The sequence below is a fragment of the Mustela nivalis genome (assembly GCF_964662115.1).
Source record: "Mustela nivalis genome assembly, chromosome: 9".
Taxonomy (NCBI): Eukaryota; Metazoa; Chordata; class Mammalia; order Carnivora; family Mustelidae; genus Mustela; species Mustela nivalis.
The window spans coordinates 107,922,619-107,944,776 of NC_139028.1; the positions used below are offsets into that span (position 1 = coordinate 107,922,619).

The 22,158-nt window shown below is 40.4% G+C and overlaps 2 protein-coding genes across 2 annotated transcripts; one reads left to right on the plus strand and one right to left on the minus strand.

Annotated features, from left to right (window-relative positions):
- Positions 1-2,756: 2,756 nt before the first annotated feature.
- OR10Q1 (olfactory receptor family 10 subfamily Q member 1) lies at positions 2,757-6,058 on the minus strand (the record flags this gene model as incomplete). Its single annotated transcript, XM_082682446.1, is given in 4 exon segments — positions 2,757-2,855; positions 2,858-3,782; positions 5,837-5,888; positions 6,040-6,058. Coding segments are annotated over 4 exon segments (1,095 nt in total).
- An 11,130-nt stretch (positions 6,059-17,188) lies between these two features.
- On the plus strand, positions 17,189-18,142 carry LOC309872842 (olfactory receptor 5B12-like; the record flags this gene model as incomplete). The annotated part of the gene is made up of 1 exon (XM_082747813.1): positions 17,189-18,142. One exon carries the CDS (start codon positions 17,189-17,191, stop codon positions 18,140-18,142), a length of 954 nt encoding a protein of 317 aa, XP_082603939.1.
- Between the last annotated feature and the right edge of the window lie 4,016 nt (positions 18,143-22,158).

Here is a 22,158-nt window from a genome sequence, read left to right on the forward strand (position 1 = left end):
CAGCAGGGTTTGAGTAAAGCAGACTACCAACCATTATGTGGGTGGGCCTCACTTAATTATCTGAAAGGAAAAAAAAAGACTGAGATTCCTGGAGGAAGAGGGAATTCTGCCTGTAGACTGACTTCCCATTCAAACTGCAATATCAATGCTTCCCGGGGTCTTCAGTCTGCTGGCCTACCCTGCAGATATGGACTTACCAGACCCACAAATGCATGAGCCAATTCCATAAAATAAATTTTTCTTTTTGACCCTCTCTCTATATATATGCAACCTATTGTTTCTGCTTCTTGGAGAACACTGATTAATACAGCTTTTGATACCAAGAGGAACAGAATATTAAGGATGAGTTTTCTGAATTGGCTTTGGGGTTTATGGAATTAATTCTCCAGTCTGATTATGTTTATTTATTTATTTTTTATTGGATTTACTTATTAATTTATCTTACTGTAATAAAAGCTTTTTAATGTAGTCTTCCGTTATTCATTATCTCCATGTAATACCCAGTACTCCATGTAATATGTGCCCTCCTTAATACCCATCATCTGGCTACCTGATCCACTCACCCCCTTCACCTCTAAAACTTTCAGTTCATTTCCTGGAGTCCATAGTCTCTCATGGTTCATCTCCCCTTCTGATTCCAATCTCCCCGCTTCATTTTTCTCTTCTTTCTCCTAATGTCCTTCATGCTATTTCTTCTATTCCACAAATAAGTGAAACCATATGATAATTGTCTTTTTCTGCTTGGCTTATTTCACTCAGCACAATCCCTTCCAGTTATATCCATGTTGATGCAAATGTTGGGTATTCATAATTTCTGATGGCTCTGTAGCATTCTATTGTATATATGGACCACACATTCTTTATCCCTTCTTCAGTTGAAGGGCATCTCTGCTCCTTCCACCATCTGGCTATTGTGGACATTGCTGCTATGAACATTGGGGTACATATGCTCCTTCTTTCACTACCTCTGTATCTTTGGGGGTAAATAGCCAGTAGTGAGGTTCCTGGAGGAAGAGGGAATTCTGCCTCTAGACTGACTTCCCATTCAAACTGCAGTATCAATGCTTCCTGGGGTCCTCAGTCTGCTGGCCTACCCTGCAGATTTTGGACTTACCAGACCCACAAATGCATGAGCCAATTCCGCAGGGTCCTAGGGTATCTCTAATTTTAATGTTTTGAAGAACCTCCACAGTGTTTTCCAAAGTGGCTGCACCAATTTACATTCCCACCAACAGTTTAACAGGGTTCCCCTTTCTCTACAGCCTCTCCAACATTTGTTGTTTCTTGCCTTGTCAATTTTTGCCATTTTAACTGGTGTAAGGTTATCTTAATGTGGTTTTGATTTGAATTTTCCCAATGGCTAATGATGTTGAACATTTCTTCATGTGTCTGTTAGCCATTTGTATGTCTTCATTGGAGAAGTGTCTGTTCATGTCTTTTGACCATTTTTTAATTTGATTATCTGTTTTTTGGGTGTTGAATTTGAAGAGTTCTTTATAGATCTTGGATTAGATCTTTGATATCAGCCCTTTATCTGTAGTGTCATTTGCAAATATCTTATCCCATTCCGTGGGTTGTCTCTGTTTTGTTGACTGTTCCTTTGTTGTGCAGATGCTTTTGAGTTTGATGAAGCCCCATAAGTTCATTTTTGCTTTTGTTTCCCTTGCTTTTGCAGATGTATTTTGAAAGAAGTTAATGTGGCCAATGTTGAAAAGGTTACTGCCTATTTAAAGGTACTAATGACTCCACTTTTATTGTAAAGAGAACCCTGAGAGTCTGTGGTGAGATGCAGCAATAGATATGCAAAATATCACCATGAGATACAACTAAATCAGTATTTATAGTGGCCAGGTTTTGGGTGACCATGCACATGATAACTTCAAATTTTTTTTTGTCAAAGTGATTAATATAGTAAGATTGGCTGATTGCTTCTTTTTTTCCTTAAGATTATATTTATTTATTTGACATAGAAAGAGAGACAGTGCAAGCAGCGGGAGTGGCAGGCAGAGAAAGAGGGAGACGCAGGCTCCCTGCTGAGCAGGAGGCCCCATGCAGGGCTCAATCCCAGGATCCTGGGACCATGACATGAGCTGAAGGCAGATGCTTAACTGACTTGAGCCACCCAGGCACCCAGTTTTTTCCATGACACTTGATGCTCCACTCTTGTTTTCCCAAACCTAGTGGTCTTATGTTCGAAATCTGGCAGTTTACTCTCAACATCTGTTGATTCTCAGAGCAAACTGACTCTGTTTCACCTTTCCTGATCTACTCATACATTCCTGGATTGAAATGTGGGAACATAGACTAGACCCACCCCCTGGGGCCTTGGAACATGTGAAAGAGGCTTCATGAAGGAAACAGGCACATTGACCAGGCAGTTACTTGTCACACTTTAAGAGAAACACAAGAATAAGGCCTATGAGGTGAAATGTCCTTATGAACATTCTTCAAGGACTCAGTTAATACCATTGCTCCTCAAGAGGAGGCTTCAAGGATAATGATGTTGCTTCAGAGGAAATGTAGACTTTTAATCTGTGGCTAAGTGAACAGTAGCCTACAGTATCCCTGTCCAGTTTTCAGCTCAAAGAACTTTAAGAAAATGAAAATGAACTGTAGCAAAAAAAAAAAAAAAATGTGTTATGAACAGAATTCATGAAACTCCAAACTTTGGAGAAATCAATGTACATCTGGCATTTGTATGTAAGAGTTTTACTTTGTCACATACTCAACGACCTCTTTCAGTTCCCCCTAAAACTTTAAAGAGCTTCAGCTGTTCCTTTGTTACTGATGGCCTTTATCAGGGCACCTTTGACATCCTTGTTCCTAAGGGTGTAAATCAGCGGGTTGAGGAGGGGGGGGTAATGAAGGTGTAGACCAGGGCAAACTGGTGGTCCTCGTCCACCGACGAGCTAGACTGGGGACGCAGGTAGACCGAGGCACAGAAGCCGTACTGCAGCAGGACCACAGTGAGGTGCGAGGAGCAGGTGGAGAAGGCTCGGTGGCGGCCCTCGGCGGAGCGGATGCGCAGGATGGCCGAGGCGATGAACACGTAGGAGACACAGATGAGCAGGAAAGGGACGGTCAGCACCAGGATGCCCACCACGTAGAGGACGGCCTGGTGCACGCGGATGTCAGCGCAGGCCAGTCGCAGGACTGGGGGCACGTCGCAGAGGAAGTGGTTGATTTCCCGGCGGTGTCCGCAGAAGGGCAGCGTGAAGATTAAGGCTGTGAGCTGCAGGGAGAGGAGGAGGGCCAGGCCCACGGCGCACACCACCATCTGGACGCACAGCCTTTGGGTCATAATGAGGGTGTAGTGCAGGGGGTGGCAGATGGCCACATAGCGATCGTATGCCATGACCGCCAAGAGAAAACAGTCAGTGCTGCCAAGGGTGACGAAAAAGAACATTTGCGCCCCACAGCCAGCCAGTGGAATGGGCTTCCGGGCCTCCCAAATGTTGGAAAGCATCAGAGGCACCACCACCGACGTGTAGCAGATTTCTAGGAAAGACAGGTTGCACAAGAAGAAGTACATCGGGGTGCGGAGCGAGCTGTGTGTGCACACCACCCAGATGATGGCTGTGTTGCCGCAGAGGATCAGCAAGTAGAGGAGGAGGAAGAGGAGGAAGAGGAGGACCTGGAATTCAGGGACGGTGGTGAACACGCGGAACACGAACTCAGTGGGGCCAGACTGGTTGAGGACGGGGCTCCTAGCAAACGTGTCTCCTGCAAAGGACGAGCAGAAAGTGCTGAATCTTCCTTTGCCCAGCTGCTTTATTGCCTGACTAAAATAAAGGATGGCAAGTTTTGTTTAGTGCCAAAATAATAACTCAGTTACTCAAATAATCTTGTTTGTTAAAAAATTAAAATAAGTATGTGTTTTGGTGAGTGCTGTGAAGTGTATAAACCTGGTGATTCACAGACCTGTACCCCTGGGGATAAAAATATATGTTTATAAAAAATAAAAAATTATATTAAAAAAAAAAGAATAGTTAAAAAAAATTAAAATAAAAATTAAGTGTTGGGTATTTGGTGATGTAGAAGTTATGAGAAGTAAAAGATAGTAAAACACTGTTGTGTCAAAATAATTATTTCAAATATTGTTTTATAAAGAATGGGAGTTTCAGATCTAATTCTTTTTTTTTTCTCCCCACAGGGGATGGATTTCTTTCTTTCTTTCTCCTTTCTTTCTTTCTTTTTTTTTTTTTTTTTTTTTAAGATTTTATTTATTTATTTGACAGACAGAGATCACAAGTAGGCAGAGAGGCAGGCAGAGAGAGGAGGAAATGGATCCGCTGCTGAGCAGAGAGCCCAATAGGGGGCTGGATCCCAGGACCAAAGGCAGAGGCTTTAACCCACTGAGCCACCCAGGTGCCCCCAGATCTAATTCTTAAGGAGTTCATTATGAAAAATGTTTTACTAGTAATCCAGATTTAAAAAACTCTTGACTGATATAAAAATATAAGAAATGGGTAAGAGAAAGGAGAGAGAGAAGTAAAACTGTGCCAATATTCTCAAACCATATAAAGAATGACTCACATGTTTATAAAAAATAAAAAAATTAAAAAAAAATAAGAATGACTTAGCATTAATTACATTATTACTGGGGATGATTAGAGAAAAGTTAATTCTTTATATATACTTTAACAATTTAATATTAGTCATCTTAATAACAATCACAAAAGAATGTATTTTTCCATGTAGATGTAATATAAACATATATATATATTTCCCCAAAATTAAAGAGAAAAATGAGAGAAGGAAGCTATAATTCAAAAGAAAAAGAAGGGGGCACCTAGGTGGCTCAGTGGGTTAAGCCTCTGCCTTCAGCTCAAGTCATGGTCTCAGAATCCCAGGATTGAGCCCCGCATGGGCTCTCTGCTCAGTAGAGCTCTCTGCTCAGGGAGCCTGCTTCCCCCTTTCTCTCTGCCTGCCTCTCTGCCTACTTGTGATCTCTCTCTGTCTGTCAAATAAATAAATAAATAAAATCTTACAACAACAACAAAAAAAAAAAAAAAAAAGAAAAAGAAAAAGAACAAAATAGATGCAGAATTCCATAGAACAAAAATCTTTTAAAAAATGTGGTCAGAATTATCATATGATCTCTTTGATATGAGGAATTTGAGAGGCACGGTGGGAGGAGGCATGGTGGGTAGGGAGGGAAAAAATGAAATAAGATGGGACTGATGAGGGAGACAAATCATAAGAGACATTTAATCTCTGGAAACAAACTGAGGGTTGCCTGGGTGGTGGTGGGGAGGGATAGGGTGTCTGGGTTATGGACATTGGGAAGGGTATGTGCTATGGTGAGTGCCGTGAATTGTGTAAGAGTGATGATTCACAGACCTGTAGCCTTGAAACAAATAATACATTATATGTTGATTAAAAAAAAGAAATGTGGTCAGAAGTAGAATAATATATTATCAATTAGGACAATAAATACAGATGGGCATGTGTACTATTTTAAAACATAAAGATGTTCAGATTGGGTTAGGAAGCAAAATATTTTTAAAAGAGGAGAGGCAAAAGTACAGGGTCATATAAAAACTACCACTCTTTATCTGAAAAATTTCGAAAAATTCTGAAATAGGAAATAAACTATAATCCCCAACCAAAAGAGATGAAAGGCATCTGATTGTCTCTATAAAAACCCCAAGGCAGCCAACTGAGAAGTAGTTAGAACTGATAAGAAAACGTATTCAGATGGCCCATAGTTCACTGATTCGTACTTAACAACTTTGAGCTCCTTTCCCCCTATAAAATATCATGTAGGGTGTTCACAGCACACTGAACTAATTCTAGGCAAGTAGTCTTCATTTCTATACAGCTGAGCACTTACACTCTCTCCAGTTGAGGTTTTTCCTTATCAAGTCCCTTGTTTTTGTTTCCAACTGCGAATAAGCCAAGAACACTTATTATTGTTCAAGTTAATAGAATAGTCTATGGGATGTTGAACTATGAATGCAAAAAAGAATTTTTCAATGCATGAAATCATACGGTATTTGTCTTTCTCTAACTGATTTATTTTGCTTAGCATAGTACCCTCTAACTTTATCCACATTATTGCAATTGGCAATATTTAATCTTTTTGGGTGTGTCTGAGCAGGGATCCTGATATGGGGCTCCATCTCAGGATCCTGAGATCATGACCAGAGCTAAAGGCAGTCACTCAACCAGATAAGCCACCCAGACACCCCAAGATTTTATTCTTTTTGAAAGCTAAGTAGTATTCCATTGTGGGTGTGTCTATGTGTATGTATACACACCATATCTTTTATAGCCCTTTATCAAGGCAAATCAGTTGTAATATTTTGGAAATATTTGAGGAAAGTGAGTTGCAAATGAGTGATTACTGACGAATTAGTGAAAATGGGCAGACTACTGCATAAGTTAGAGGGTAATATTAAAAATGATCTGTAAGTATTCATAAAACATTTATTATTTGGCAATAATTATGAGAAATTTAAAAAATGAGGGCTGCTTGGGTGGCTTAGTAGGTTATGTATCTGTCTTTAGCTCAGGTCATGATCCCAGGTGCTGGGATCAAGTCCCACATCTGGCTGCCTGCTTAGCAGGGAGTCTGTCTCTCCCTCTCACCTTGTTCCTCCTCCTGCTGTGCTCTCTCTCTCAACAAATAAATAAAATCTTAAAAAAAAAAAAGATATGCGTCCTTAATCATGAAAGGGAGACTTGATGTTTAACAGAATTTGGGGAAAAGCCTTCTAAACGAGGTTTCCCATGTAATCTTTCTAGAATATCAGAGCTATAAAGTGCTCCTCCTCCCAGATAGAAAGATACATGCAGGCAAACATGTACATTTATAAATAAATGGATTAATAGATATGTGGATGCGTATGTGCAGTCAAGCACATTTGGGAAAAACTAAATATTCTCTCTGTGATCCACAGTGGAGATAAACATTAAAAGGACTTTAGAATCCTGATAGGAAGTACATATAAATTTGACTTTTCAGGGGTGCCTTGGTGGCTCAGTTGGTTAAGCGTCTGTCTGCCTTCAGCTCAGGTCATGATCCCAGGGTCCTGGGTCCTGGGATCGAGCCCCATATCAGGCTTTCTTCTCAGTGGGGAGCCTGCTTCTCCTTCTCCCTCTGCCTGCTGCTTCCCCTACTTGTGCTCTCTCTCTCTCTCTGTCCAATAAATACCATAAAATATTTTTAAAAATTTAATTTTTTAAAACTTCTCTGGTGTTTCACAAAAGCTTCTTTAGGTGTCTTGGAAGCATATTCAAACATAAGAATAATAATGGCCTGTGCCATAATATGAAGGCACTCTTCTAAATTCTCTGCATGTATTAATTCAGATGCACTTCATAACACCACCATGAAGCAGGTAATATGTTATACCTATTTTACAGATAAAGAACCATAGTCCCAAAAGATTAAAAAGTCTGAGATTAAACAGCTAGTCTGTGGTTGGAGTTGTGATGTAAGCCCAAGCATTTTGGATCTAGAAAAGAAAGATCTAAGTTTGGGTCCTGACTTCATCACTTCCTACTTCCCACGTTCCTCCCTGCCTTCCTCCCTTGCTCTCTCTTTCTACCTCCCTCCTTCCCCATCTTCTCTCTCTTTCTCTCATTCTTGTCTCTCAAAGTACAAAACACATTCCTAGCTCAAGGACTGTGCCAAAAGAGGCTGAATATGGTCTGTAGTCCAGTTTCCTACCCTTGCTCTAACATATTATACGCAGCAGGCAATTCGGAAGATCAATTAGGAAAAGATCAATTAGGGGAAAAAAAGCCATTAGTTTTTACAAAGTAAAGTCTCTGAAGATGTTTCCTTACCTCTTTTCAATTCACTGTATTCCCTCAGCCATCAGAGAACATTCATAAGGGCAAAAGTTTTGCTTCTGTCTATAGATGATTAAGCTCTTCCAGAATATTGCCTGACCCTTCAGATTCTGTTCTTTAAGGATAAAATGAAATAAGAGTACATAGGATCCGGATGTGCATAATTCCCTAGAAATGAAAGTGACTAGTAGGTGATGTCTTCATTGTACCTCGATGTGCATGGGAAAGAGTGGGTTGGTGTTCAAGAAGAATCAGCTTTTGAAAAACTAGGAGTCAAGATGGCGGAGAAGTAGCAGGCTGAGACTACTTCAGCTAGCCGGAGATCAGCTAGATAGCTTACCTAAAGATTGCAAACACCTGAAAATCCATCGGCAGATCGAAGAGAAGAAGAACAGCAATTCTGGAAACAGAAAAACAACCACTTTCTAAAAGGTAGGACCGGCGGAGAAGTGAATCCAAAGCGACGGGAAGACAGACCCCGGGGGGAGGGGCCGGCTCCCGGCAAGCGGGGAGCAACGGCGCACAAAATCAGGACTTTTAAAAGTCTGTTCCGCTGAGGGACATCGCTCCAGAGGCTAAACCCGGGCCAAGCCCACGCGGGGTCAGTGTGGCCTCAGGTCCCGCAGGGTCACAGAAGGATCGGGGGTGTCTGAGTGTCGCAGAGCTTGCGGGTATTGGAACGGGAAAGCCGGCTACAGAGACAGAGCCGACAGTAAGCTCGCAGCTCGGTGTTACCTTGAACCGGTCACAGGCTCAGTGAGCTCAGAGCGCGGCCGGAGGTCAGGCAGACGGGAGTAACTGGGCGCTGTTCTCTGAGGGCGCACTGAGGAGTGGGGCCCTGGGCTCTCGGCTCCTCCGGGCTGGAGACCAGGAGGCTGCCATTTGTATTCCCGTCCTCTGGAACTCTACGGAAAGCGCTCAGGGAACAAAAGCTCCTGAAAGCAAACCCGAGCGGATTACTCACCCTGGCCCCGGGTAAGGGCGGTGCAATTCCGCCTGGGGCAAAGACACTTGAGAATCACTACAATAGGCCCCCCCCCAGAAGATCAACAAGAAATCCAGCCGAGACCAAGTTCACCTACCAAGGAGTGCGGTTTCAATACCAAGGAGAGCAGCAGAATTCCAGAGGAGGAGAAAGCAAAGCACGGAACTCATGGCTTTTTCTCTGTGATTTTTTTTAGTCTTGCAGTTAAAGTAATTTTTTTCTTTTTCATTTTTTGTTTTTTTTTTCTCGCCTTCTGGTTAAATTTTTTTTTTAACTTTTACCTTTTTCTTTTCTAACGTTTTTAAACTAGTTTATCTAATATATATATTTTTCTTTTTTTATATTTTTCTTATTTGTTTTCTTTTTTAAATTCTTTTCTTTTCTTTTTTTTTTTTTCATTTTTCTTTTTTTTTTTTCTTTCTTCCTTTTTGAACCTCTTTTTATCCCCTTTCTCCCCCCTCACGATTTGGGATCTCTTCTAATTTGGTTAAAGCATATTTTCCTGGGGTTGTTGCCACCCTTTTAGTATTTTACTTGCTCCTTCATATACTCTTATCTGGACAAAATGACAAGACGGAAAAATTCAACACACAAAAAAGAACAAGAGGCAGTACTGAAGGCTAGGGAGTAATATGTCAGATCTAGAGTTCAGAATGACAATTCTCAAGGTTCTAGCCGGGCTCAAAAAAGGCATGGAAGATATTAGATATCTCGAGAGATATAAAAGCCCTTTCTGGAGAAATAAAAGAACTAAAATCTAACCAAGTTGAAATCAAAAAAGCTATTAATGAGGTGCAATCAAAAATGGAGGCTCTCACTGCTAGGATAAATGAGGCAGAAGAAAGAATTAGTGATATAGAAGACCAAATGACAGAGAATAAAGAAGCTGAGCAAAAGAGGGACAAACAGCTACTGGACCACGAGGGGAGAATTCGAGAGATAAGTGACACCATAAGACGAAACAACATTAGAATAATTGGGATTTTAGAAGATGAAAGAGAGAGGGGAGCAGAAGGTATACTGGAGAGAATTATTGGGGAGAATTTCCCCAATATGCCAAAGGGAACGAGCATCAAAATTCAGGAGGTTCAGAGAACGCCCATCAAAATCAATAAGAATAGGCCCACACCCCGTCACCTAATAGTAAAATTTACAAGTCTCAGTGACAAAGAGAAAATCCTGAAAGCAGCCCGGGAAAAGAAGTCTGTAACATACAATGGTAAAAATATTAGATTGGCAGCTGACTTATCCACAGAGACCTGGCAGGCCAGAAAGAGCTGGCATGATATTTTCAGAGCACTAAACGAGAAAAACATGCAGCCAAGAATACTATATCCAGCTAGGCTATCATTGAAAATAGAAGGAGAGATTAAAAAATTCCAGGACAAACAAAAACTGAAAGAATTTGCAAACACCAAACCAGCTCTACAGGAAATATTGAAAGCGGTCCTCTAAGCAAAGAGAGAGCCTACAAGTGGTAGATCAGAAAGGAACAGAGACCATATACAGTAACAGTCACCTTACAGGCAATACAATGGCACTAAATTCATATCTCTCAATAGTTACCCTGAATGTTAATGGGCTAAATGCCCCTGTCAAAAGACACAGGGTATCAGAATGGATAAAAAAACAAAACCCATCTATATGTTGCCTCCAAGAAACTCATTTTAAGCCCGAACACACCTCCAGATTTAAAGTGAGGGGGTGGAAAAGAATTTACCATGCTAATGGACATCAGAAGAAAGCAGGAGTGGCAATCCTTATATCAGATCAATTAGATTTTAAGCCAAAGACTATAATAAGAGATGAGGAAGGACACTATATCATACTCAAAGGGTCGGTCCAACAAGAAGATTTAACTATTTTAAATATCTATGCCCCCAACGTGGGAACAGCCAACTATATAAACCAATTAATAACAAAATCAAAGAAACACATCAACAATAATACAATAATAGTAGGGGACTTTAATACTCCCCTCACTGAAATGGACAGATCATCCAAGCAAAAGATCAGCAAGGAAATAAAGGCCTTTAACTACACACTGGACCAGATGGACATCACAGATATATTCAGAACATTTCATCCCAAAGCAACAGAATACACATTCTTCTCTAGTGCACATGGAACATTCTCCATAATAGATCACATCCTCGGTCCTAAATCAGGACTCAACTGGTATCAAAAGATTGGGATCATTCCCTGCATATTTTCAGACCACAATGCTCTAAAGCTAGAACTCAACCACAAAAGGAAGTTTGGAAAGAACCCAAATACCTGGAGACTAAACAGCATTCTTCTAAAGAATGAATGGGTCAACCGGGAAATTAAAGAAGAATTGAAAAAAATCATGGAAACAAATGATAATGAAAATACAACGGTTCAAAATCTGTGGGACACAACAAAGGCAATCCTGAGAGGAAAATATATAGTGGTACAAGCCTTTCTCAAGAAACAAGAAAGGTCTCAGGTACACAACCTAACTCTACACCTAAAGGAGCTGGAGAAAGAACAAGAAAGAAACCCTAAGCCCAGCAGGAGAAGGGAAATCATAAAGATCAGAGCAGAAATCAATGAAATAGAAACCAAAAAAACAATAGAGCAAATCAACGAAAGTAGGAGCTGGTTCTTTGAAAGAATTAATAAAATTGATAAACCCCTGGCCCGACTTATCAAAAAGAAAAGAGAAAGGACCCAAATAAATAAAATCATGAATGAAAGAGGAGAGATCACAACTAACACCAAAGAAATACAAACTATTATAAGAACATACTATGAGCAACTCTACGGCAATAAATTTGACAATCTGGAAGAAATGGATGCATTCCTAGAAACATATAAACTACCACAACTGAACCAGGAAGAAATAGAAAGCCTGAACAGACCCATAACCAGTAAGGAGATTGAAACAGTCATTAAAAATCTCCAAACAAACAAAAGCCCAGGGCCAGACGGCTTCCCGGGGGAATTATACCAAACATTTAAAGAAGAACTAATTCCTATTCTCCTGAAACTGTTCCAAAAAATAGAAATGGAAGGAAAACTTCCAAACTCATTTTATGAGGCCAGCATCACCTTGATCCCAAAACCAGACAAGGATCCCACCAAAAAAAGAGAGCTATAGACCTATATCCTTGATGAACACAGATGTGAAAATACTCAACAAAATACTAGCCAATAGGATTCAACAGTACATTAAAAAGATTATTCACCACGACCAAGTGGGATTTATTTCTTACTTCTGCTACTACATGTGCCTCACAGGTTATGCTGGAAAGGAGAAGTCTCTCTGCATCTGTTCATTCAAACACTAGGGCTGATGGAGGCTTTGTCATCTGTAGCTACACCTTCTGGAAGAAGGAGCCACCTCAAATACCATAGAAGAGGAGAGGGATTCCATAGTTGTTTGCTAACCCATCCAGAAATGGGTTCTCTTCCTGTCCAACCCATTACATAGAACTAGTTCATGGCTCTACCTAGCTGCTAGGGGACAAGGAAATGTGGGGAGCTGATGCAATGTTTGAGCACCACTATTTTTGTTCCACATAACGTATCATTTTTTACTAATGATAAAGTTGTAACATTAAAATTATTGACCTCTTGATATGTGTTAGACATCTAATTTAATCTTTAGGATGCTCTTATGAGGTATAGTATTGCCTTTCTTTTTATAGGTGATACTTTGAAGTTTTGACAAACTGAATAACTTGGCCAGGATCACCCTGCAATTGGTGGCAGAACTAGAATCTGAAGGTGGGCCCCATGACTGCACAGCTCAAACTTGCACCAGCTATATTGCACGTCATTGATGAAGGAGACATAATTCTTCCTGGTGCTTGTTTCTGGTCAAAGATGACTATACAGAAGAAAGAATGGATCTGTACCCTTAGTTCCAAAAATAGAGAGGGAAATTCCCCCCCCGAAATAGCCCTAAATCAGTTCTGTAGGATAAGATAAATGATTATTTTGTTAAAAAAAAAAAAAAATCCTGCAGAGGCACCTGGACTGCTCAGTCGGTTAAGTGTCTGAGGCTTGACTTTGGATCAGGTCATGATCTCAGGATTGTGAGATCAAGCCCCATGCTGGGCCCTGAGCTCAGTGTAAAGTCTGCTCAAGACTCTCCTTCCCCCTCTCCCTCGGCCTCTCTCCACCACTCTCTCTCCCTCTCTCTCAAATAAATAAATAAAATCTTCAAAAACTAACTTTAAAATATAAATAAATAAATAACATTCCTGGAGACGATTGTAGGCCTTTAAGAAAGATGTAGATTTGAGAAAGCTTGCGTGGGTTCCCAACATCACCTAAGCCAAGATCTTAGTGAGGTTTTTATTTTTGTTGCCTAGCATGGCTATGGTACTGCTGATTTGCTGATTGGCGGCTCCTCTCTCTAAGCCTCCATTCCCCCGTGCCTTCAAAAACACTATCAGCTAAAATACACCCAGACATGATCCTCTGATAACTCCCATCAGATTCAGGTCAGGGGGCCAATCCTGGATCTGGAGCCTCCTGAGATATCCACTCACACAACCCTAACATTCTCTCGAGATCTTTGGTGTGAAAAGATCGTGTTGAGATCATATCTCAACCCTGGTATTTGTAAGAGCACAAGTTATGTTCCACAACACAGTGCTCCACAGGCGGGGAAGAAGCTTCTCTAGCATGATGTTTTCCTGGATGTGGACTTCTGGTCAACAGTGTGGCCATGACAGTTTTCCATACTCCCTACCTTGTACCCTCCTTTGTCTGGTCCTAGGACAAAAGTAAGTATCAAGAAAACACACAACTGTAGCCAATTAGAAAGGAAAGGGCTCTAGAGGATCTAACCATGTTCATTTTACAAATGTGGAAAACAAATTTGGCTGGTCATCCACCACTCTGTCCACTGATTGCAGTCAGATGTCTTAAATGAGTGGTTGGGGTGACAGAGTCAAAAAAGGAGACCATGCCTCTTTATTCCTTTTATGTAGAGCATCCTAGAGGAATAGCAGTGCAAATATATCTTCCTTTCTGAATCTCGGGTGTTGTAGAACTTTTAACATCTGTTTGGGTATCTTGAACATAAAGTCATTTTCTTTGGAAATGTCAAAGTTTGGACTTTTAGTATTAATGGCTTAATATTCTGCATAACCAAGAGAAGAGATAGACCATGGAAAGTAATGGCTCAGGTTGCTTAACTAGAATGTTAGCATCTTTTAAGCTTTTCAGAGAACTTTCATATTCAGAATTGGATGTGTATTTGCGGTACATAAATACATTTGTGGTACATACCCCTACATCTCAAACTCCTGCATCAAAAGAAGCTGTTTTGTATCCTATTATACCTTCAAACAGTATAGAAGAGATATTTGGTCAATATGTTGGCCATTCTTGGTACATCAGTTACAGAAATTTACTTTTTTCTCAAAAATAAATGCAATTGGATTCACATTTTTGTGTATTTGGGCCAAATTTGGAAATTCTAGCAAGCACAGACATTTAAGAATTGAGAGGAAAAAATTTGAGGAACAAGTCTCTTGGTAATAAGGCATTCTGGCACATTCCAGGCACTTTCACAATCATTTTTCATACTTTATACATGCTTTTATAAAAGCATTTATCACCTTGGGGGGATAACTTCTAGAGATGACTCACTCTACCCCTTTAAAAAATCAGGAATCTTGTTATTCATTATGTAATGCCAGCTGCTGGTACAGAGGGGGCTTATGTGCAAAGCCAGCTATGAAGAGAACAGGAGGGAATTATCATTGTATACATGCCGTGTGCCAGGCATTGTGATGGTAGAGCTCCATAAATCATTTAATTTAAACTTTTCAGCTATGTAAAATAGATACATTGGGCATTACATGAACTAGGTCTTTCACAGACAACATACTGAGGGTTTGCAGAGTGTACGTAACGTCCCCAAGATTACAGCCCATCTGGGTTGCTAATCAGTGAGTGACATTTATCTATACTTATATGCCTCTATTATATATTGCATAAATAGTCACCTTGTGCTCTTCCTCTAAATGATTGTATTAGATCTATCATCTGATGCATTTTTTCTACTCGTTCTTTTAAGGCTCAGTTCTATCAGTCTCATTTCTACCAACTACTTTTTTTAAAATTAAATTAATTTATTTATTTTCAGAAAAACAATATTCATTATTGTTTCACCACACCCAGTGCTCCATGCAATCTGTGCCCTCTATAATACCCACCTCCCACCCCGACCTCCTGGTACCCCGACCTGGTACCCCGACCTGGTACCCCGACCTCCCACCCCCCCGCCACTTCAATCTACTTTTGCACATCACTCTTTAATTGAGATTTTGATTGTGCCATGTATTTTGCTAATTACCAATACCTCTCTATTTATAATTGCCTATTCATACAATTGTGCTTGCCAATTTGTGCTTTTATCCATGATGCTTCTTCTGCCTGGTATACTAATAGTGGTATTAAAGCTTGAATTACTTCAGTACTTTGTTGTATAATTGACATTATTTTAAGTGTTTTGTATGAACTAAGTTATTCCATTCATCTACCTCAAAAGATGAAAATTGTGATTATTCCCACTTGAAAGATCAGGATCCTGAACCTCAGGAAAGATGATTAACTTGATCCACTATTTTTTTTTTTTTAACTTTTTATTTTTTATAAACATATATTTTTATCCCCAGGGGTACAGGTCTGTGAATCACCAGGTTTACACACTTCACAGCACTCACCAAAGCACATACCCTCCCCAATGTCCATAATCCCACCCCCTTCTCCCAAACCCCCTCCCCCCAGCAACCCTCAGTTTGTTTTGTGAGATTAAGAGTCACTTATGGTTTGTCTCCCTCCCAATCCCATCTTGATCCACTATTTTGAGAGGATTGCTTAGTATTATGGATCTTAGAGAATATTAGCTGGGTTCAAATCCCAGTTCTACCACCATATTTGCTAGTTAGGTAAGTAACCTACTTCTTTCAGCCTCAGTTCCATTTAAAGTAAAAGTAGGGGTAATAATAGTATTTGCCTCCCGAAGTTGCTAAATGAGTTAATATATGTGACTAGCTTAGAACAGTTTCCAGATACAAAGTAAGTACTATGTAACTATTTGTTATTATAACAACTAATAAATTGTTATTACATTTCTTGTGTGTCCAAAGCCACAACTCAGGAGTAATAATCTCCAGAGCATTTTTCTTAGTCCCATGTTGGGCTAACCATACACCCTTTCTACTTCCAAGGTGCCCCGGAAATACATACCTCTACTTTAGGAATATGTTATGATAAACATATATTTTGGATAATAGGTCTCTAGCACGAGGCTAATTTTAAAGGCAGTGTTATATCATTTCCTTCCTTCAATATTAAGGATTTTTAATCCAGTAGAAATGAATGTGATAGATTCCAGAATCAAAAGTGTCTCTTGGGTTGAAGAGGGCTTCTCATATTTATACCCATGGCAGCCACGGTAAGCTGTTAGCTAAGCTGCCACTGGAGGTAAGCACAACTAGATACACCAGATAACATGGATGGACCTCCACGGCTTGGCTGAGTATGCAAAGTCTCTAGGTGAGAATGAAAGTAACTCTTCCATCTCCCCCAGTTCTCCCTTCCCATGAATAAAGCAAAGACATGGATGGTGGTAGGAGATGGGAAACATCAGCCTAAGAGAAAAATAAAGACTGTGACAAAGAGAGAAAACAACTAAAACAAGCAAAACTAAAATTTTGCTTCCACCTTTTGAAAAACAATCCTCCTTTTTTAGAGCTCCTGAAAGATGCCAAAATATCACTAAGAATGTGCCAGAAATCATGAAGTTTCCTTCAGGGGCCAGTGGTAATGTGGAACATTACCCAATTAAGAATAGAGCACCCAATTAAGGGCCCTCATGAATTAGAGTAGAGCAGGGTCCCAAATCACTGTATATCTTCAGCTATTATGAACAAGTCAGTGAGAGCTCCCTCAGAGACAGGAAATGTATTTGATGAAGCTTGTTGTATCATATGCCAATGACTTTCTTTTCTTTTCTGTTGATTAAGCTTTTATGTACTTGTAACAGGATTGTTTGCAAGGTATGGCAAGTTAGTGGGAAAGAGTCCTATTGGTTAATCCTATTGGTTTACTGTAATAGTATATACCATAGTGTAGGTGAGCTGAAATGTGCCTTCAGCATCATACTGTATTCCCCTTGTGGCAGCACAGTCAGCAAGGATATTCCAGTGTCCTTCCACATCACTTCTAGATGAAGAGCCTTGCTCCCCCATCCTTCCCCAGCGTTCAGTCAAACTTGTTGTACATGGGCTCCTGCTCTTGACAGAAAGCTGACTGAGACCCTGTTCACAGTTAGCTCCTATGCTAGGGATCAAATAGAATTATCTTGTGTGTGCTTATCTTGTCATAGGTGCCTCTTATGATGATTCCCAAATGATTTTGATGGAGAACATTTCAGAGGTGACTCACTTCATTCTTGTGGGGTTAACAGATGCCCTAGAGTTGCAAGTTCCTTTATGTATGGTCTTCACCATCATGTACTTCATCATTCTGGTTGGGAACATTGGGATGATTGTGTTGATCCTGTTGGACTCTCGTCTCCACACTCCCATGTACTTCTTCCTCAGCAACCTCTCTCTTGTGGACTGTGTTTATGCCTCAGCTGTCACTCCCAAGGTAATTGTGGGGTTTTCCACAGGAGATAAAATCATATCCTACAATGCATGTGCTGCCCAGATGTTCTTCTTTTCAGCCTTTGCCACTATCGAAAGTTTCCTCTTGTCCTCAATGGCCTTTGACCGCCACGCAGCCGTGTGCAAACCCCTACATTACACCACCACCATGACAAGTGCTATGTGTACCTCCCTTGTCACTGGCTCCTACATCTGTGGACTATTACAGTCTTCCATCCATGTTGCCCTCACCTTCCACCTCTCCTTCTGTCACTCCAACATAATTAATCACTTTTTCTGTGACATTCCTCCACTGCTGGCTCTCTCTTGCTCTGATATCCACATAAATGAGATTGTCCTCTTTACATTGGCAGCATTCAATGTCTTTTTCACCCTATTGGTTATCTTGAACTCTTATCTGCTCATTTTTATTGCTATCCTGAGGATGCGCTCAGCTGAGGGACAGAAGAAGGCTTTTTCCACCTGTGTGTCTCACCTGACCACTGTTTCCATCTTCTATGGGACAATCATCTTCATGTACTTACAGCCAAGTTCTAGTCATTCCATGGACACAGACAAAATGGCATCAGTGTTCTACACTATGGTCATCCCCATGCTAAACCCTTTGGTCTACAGCCTAAGGAACAAAGAGGTCAAGAATGCATTTCAGAAGGTGGTTGGAAAAGCAAAGTCTTCACTGGGTTTAGCCTACTAGTTAAAAAACATGCAGGGTGCCTGGGTGGCTCAGTTGATTAAGCGAATGCCTTCAGCTCAGGTCATGATCCCAGAGTCCTGGGATCGAGTCCCGCATCAGGCTCCCATCTCCATGGGTAATCTGCTTCTCCCTCTGACCTTCTCTTCTTTCATGCTGTCTCTCACTCTCTCAAATAAATAAAAAAGTCTTTTTTGCATGCAAACCATGTGATATTTCTATTGGACTTCTAGTATCTAAGAATATTTTTGTGAATTTTAATTCTTTCTTGTCTTTCATTTCTCTAAGAAGTTCCCTTCCAAATGAGACTGGTTCTGTTCATGCTTTGGGAATATGAGAGGATAGGAAAAATTTTGGATATCTTTTTCCAGATATTGCTTCTATCTTAAAATAAAGATTATAGTCCTGGAAACTATAAAGTCTTGGACTACCTTGGTCTAAAGAGCTTTGCATATGAATCTCTTAAGTGTATGATACCAGAATTACATTTTTAATTACTAGTTTTTAAAATAACTATGGTTTTTGTACATGATATAGAGGCATGTTTCTAAGATTTTCATGCTCTTAAAAATTTCCTTGAGAGACATTGAAAGGTAGAATTATAGGAGCTATCCAGATAATCTAATTTAGTATATTACTGGTATAGCCTAGAAATCTGTAGAATTATCCCCCACTATCCACATATATCTGGATCCTGAACTTAGCAAAAATACCAGTGGTGAACATTGATAATAAGGGATAGTATTTGAGCTTAATTTATTTAGTCCCTGCATTTCAAAGAGAAAACCAGTTCAGAACATTAAAATATATCCATACCTGTCCCTTAACTGAGTTCTCATAAAGTTCATGTAAGAGACTATGGATAGGGAGGACTCCCTGGATTCTTAACAAGTTTCTCCTGTATTTCAAATGAGTTAGGTGAGCAGGTCACACTTTGAGAACTGTTTCCCTAGAGCAGCAGTTCAAAAGCACTCTTGCAAGACGAGCAACATCAGCTTCACCTGGACTTTTTTATGAGAGCCAATTATAGAAATCCCCCACCCCAGACCAACAGCTTCAGAAACTCTAGGAGTATAGCACAACTATTTGTGAACTAGCAAGTCCTCCTGGTGACTCTGAAAGGTTTGGAAACCACAAGACTCACCCTAGAAACACTAATCTGGAACAGGGCTTCTCAACCTTGGCTGCCCATGACAATAATCTAGAGGAGATTTTTCAAATACCACTGCCTGAATCCACCTCCACAGTGTAGGTTGGATGGATCTAAGGATAAGACTGAACACCAAGAGATTGCCAAATTCAGTTATTTCCTCAAAGCCTGGCACAAAGAGGGGATTGAGACCAAAGAAAAGAGATAATATTTATTCAGCATCTAGTGTCTGCTCATTATCTGTATGTGTGAACTCATTCAGATACCACACTACCTCTGAGGGGATCAGCCATATAGAAAGGAGGAAATGGAGGTTCAGACAGAGGCAGAGGGTGGCAAAGTGAGAATTTTGAACCTAAGTCTGTGGGACTCCAAAGCAAACCCTTTCCAGTTTAGCTCAGCTAACAACTGTTTAACCCCACAATACAATGTAGTGAGCATAAAGGATATTATTCTCCAAAGAGAATTTTTCTCTTTCCCTTTTGGTTGAGCATCTAACTCATGATTTTCAGTTCGGTTATGATCTCAGGGTCATGGAATTGAGCCCCATGTCAGGCTTCATGCTCAGGGGGAGTCTGCTTAGGATTCTCTCTCTCCTCCCTCTGCCCCTCCATCCACTCTCTCGATCTCTCTCTCTAAAAAATAAAAACAAGATAAAAAAATTTTTAAAAATATTTCTCTTTTATAAAGGGCCACTAGTCTCCTCAGTACAACACAATTATCTTTGTAATGAAAGCACTGGGACACAAAGTGACATGAAAAGTCACAATAATATTGATCGATGTCTCCCTGAAACTATTTAAATCTCCTTCAATATTGACATTCTGAAGACCCTAAATCCCCATGCCCATCACAGCTCTAAGCAGGAGCACATTAAACAATGTTGGTCTTTGAAGCCATCAGAGGTATGTAAAGGAGAGCAGAGACCGTGTATTCTGACCATATGTTGCTACTGTTAAAAATGAAACCCTTGCTATCTGGGGAGGTCTGTCATTCCTGTTTTCTAGAAGTTTTATTCTACATACTCATTTAGATAAAGCAGCTTAGCTGGGAATCCTGCGTGCTCCAGTGAACATCTACTTTTGGGAAAATGGATGACTGAGAACCTGGACATTGGATGTGCACACCTTCACCAGATCCCAAATGTCTCATCGCTTCACTGGAAAGAAATAGGAAAGACAGTTAAAGGTGATCATATGCCCAGAAACTTCCATTCCCTGACCTTCAAAGTCCTGGTGGGCTGGGGTGATGTATGAGTCAGAGCAGCTGTGTAGCACATTCAGCAGGCAGGTTTAGATAATGATTTAACCATGTCTAACACCCTGTGGTGGACAGCAGTGGAATAATGTAACAATTCATCACCTCTCAAAAATGCTTCTGTAACTTTTAATAAAAAATTTTTAATAAATGCATACAACTAAAAGTTTCTGTCAGACTGTCTTGGGGAACGGGAGTTCCTACAGACTGAATGTGTGCCTACAACTTTCATATACTGAATCTTCACGTCCCATGTGATGGTAGTAGGAGATGCATCTTTCAGAGAAGGCAGTTCAAGTGTCTAGTCAAGGTGATTAATGCTCTTAAAAAAAGAGATCCCAGAGAAGTCCTTTGTCCCTTCAACTATGTAATGAAGAAGCAAAAAGGACAGCCATCTTTGAACCAGGAAACAGACTTTCACCAAACATGAAACCTGTCAGTGCATTGACCTTGGACTTCCCAGCCTCCAGAACTATGAAAAAGAAGTAAATTTATGTTGTTTATAAGCCACCCAATCTATGATGTTTTGTTACAGCAGCCTGAGTGAACTAAAACAGAAGCATTAGGAATAGCTGAATGAACTCAAGCCTTCCCCCAAACTAGTAACTCTAACTTGATTTTAATAAGACACTGAATTCCAGATCAATGGTGAGGGGAAATCTTTTTAGTTGAGCCACAGAAGAATGAAATGATATCCTTGGCTACTCAGGTTCAATCAGGCCAGGAGAGATTTTCTACAGGTTAAAAGATGACCCCTGGACCTGGCATCAGATGGGATTTGTATACCCTGAGGACCAGTATTAGTTCATACTTCTGCCCTCTCATCTCTACCAGGCTTGATTTTTTTTCCTTTTTTTAAAATTTCTTTTTTATTTATTTTCAGCATAACAGTATTCATTATTTTTGCACCACACCCAGTGCTCCATGCAATCCGTGCCCTCTATAATACCCACCACCTGGTACTCCAAGTTCCCACCCCACCCCTGCCACTTCAAGCCCCTCAGATGGTTTTTCAGAGTCCATAGTCTCTCATGGTTCACCTCCCCTTCCAATTTCCCCCAACTCCCTTCTCCTCTCTAACTCCTCATGTCCTCCATGCTATTTGTCATGCTCCACAAATAAGTAAAACCATAGGATAATTGACTCTCTCTGCTTGACTTATTTCACTCAGCATAATCTCTTCCAGTCCCGTCCATGTTGCTACAAAAGTTGGGTATTCATCTTTCTGATGGAGGCATAATACTCCATAGTGTATATGGACCACATCTTCCTTATCCATTCGTCCATTGAAGGGCATCTTGCCATGGTCACCAAACTGTGGAAAGTACCAGGCTTGATTTTTAATAGGAACCATTAAATGCGTATTCAGTGAAAAATCAAACTAGTGAGTGAGGGGATGTGTGACTGGATGGCTACATGGTTGAATAAATGAATGAGTGAATGAACTGAGATTGAGTAAATGGGACAACACCAAGAGCTAGGTCCCTAATGGTTAATTACAGGACTCAAGATTTGCTCACTTTATGCACCCAAATACAGGGCATCTCTCAGATCACCCCCCAATGTTCTTTCTTCTCTCATCCTATGAAAGTACAAACCATATTTCTTCTCA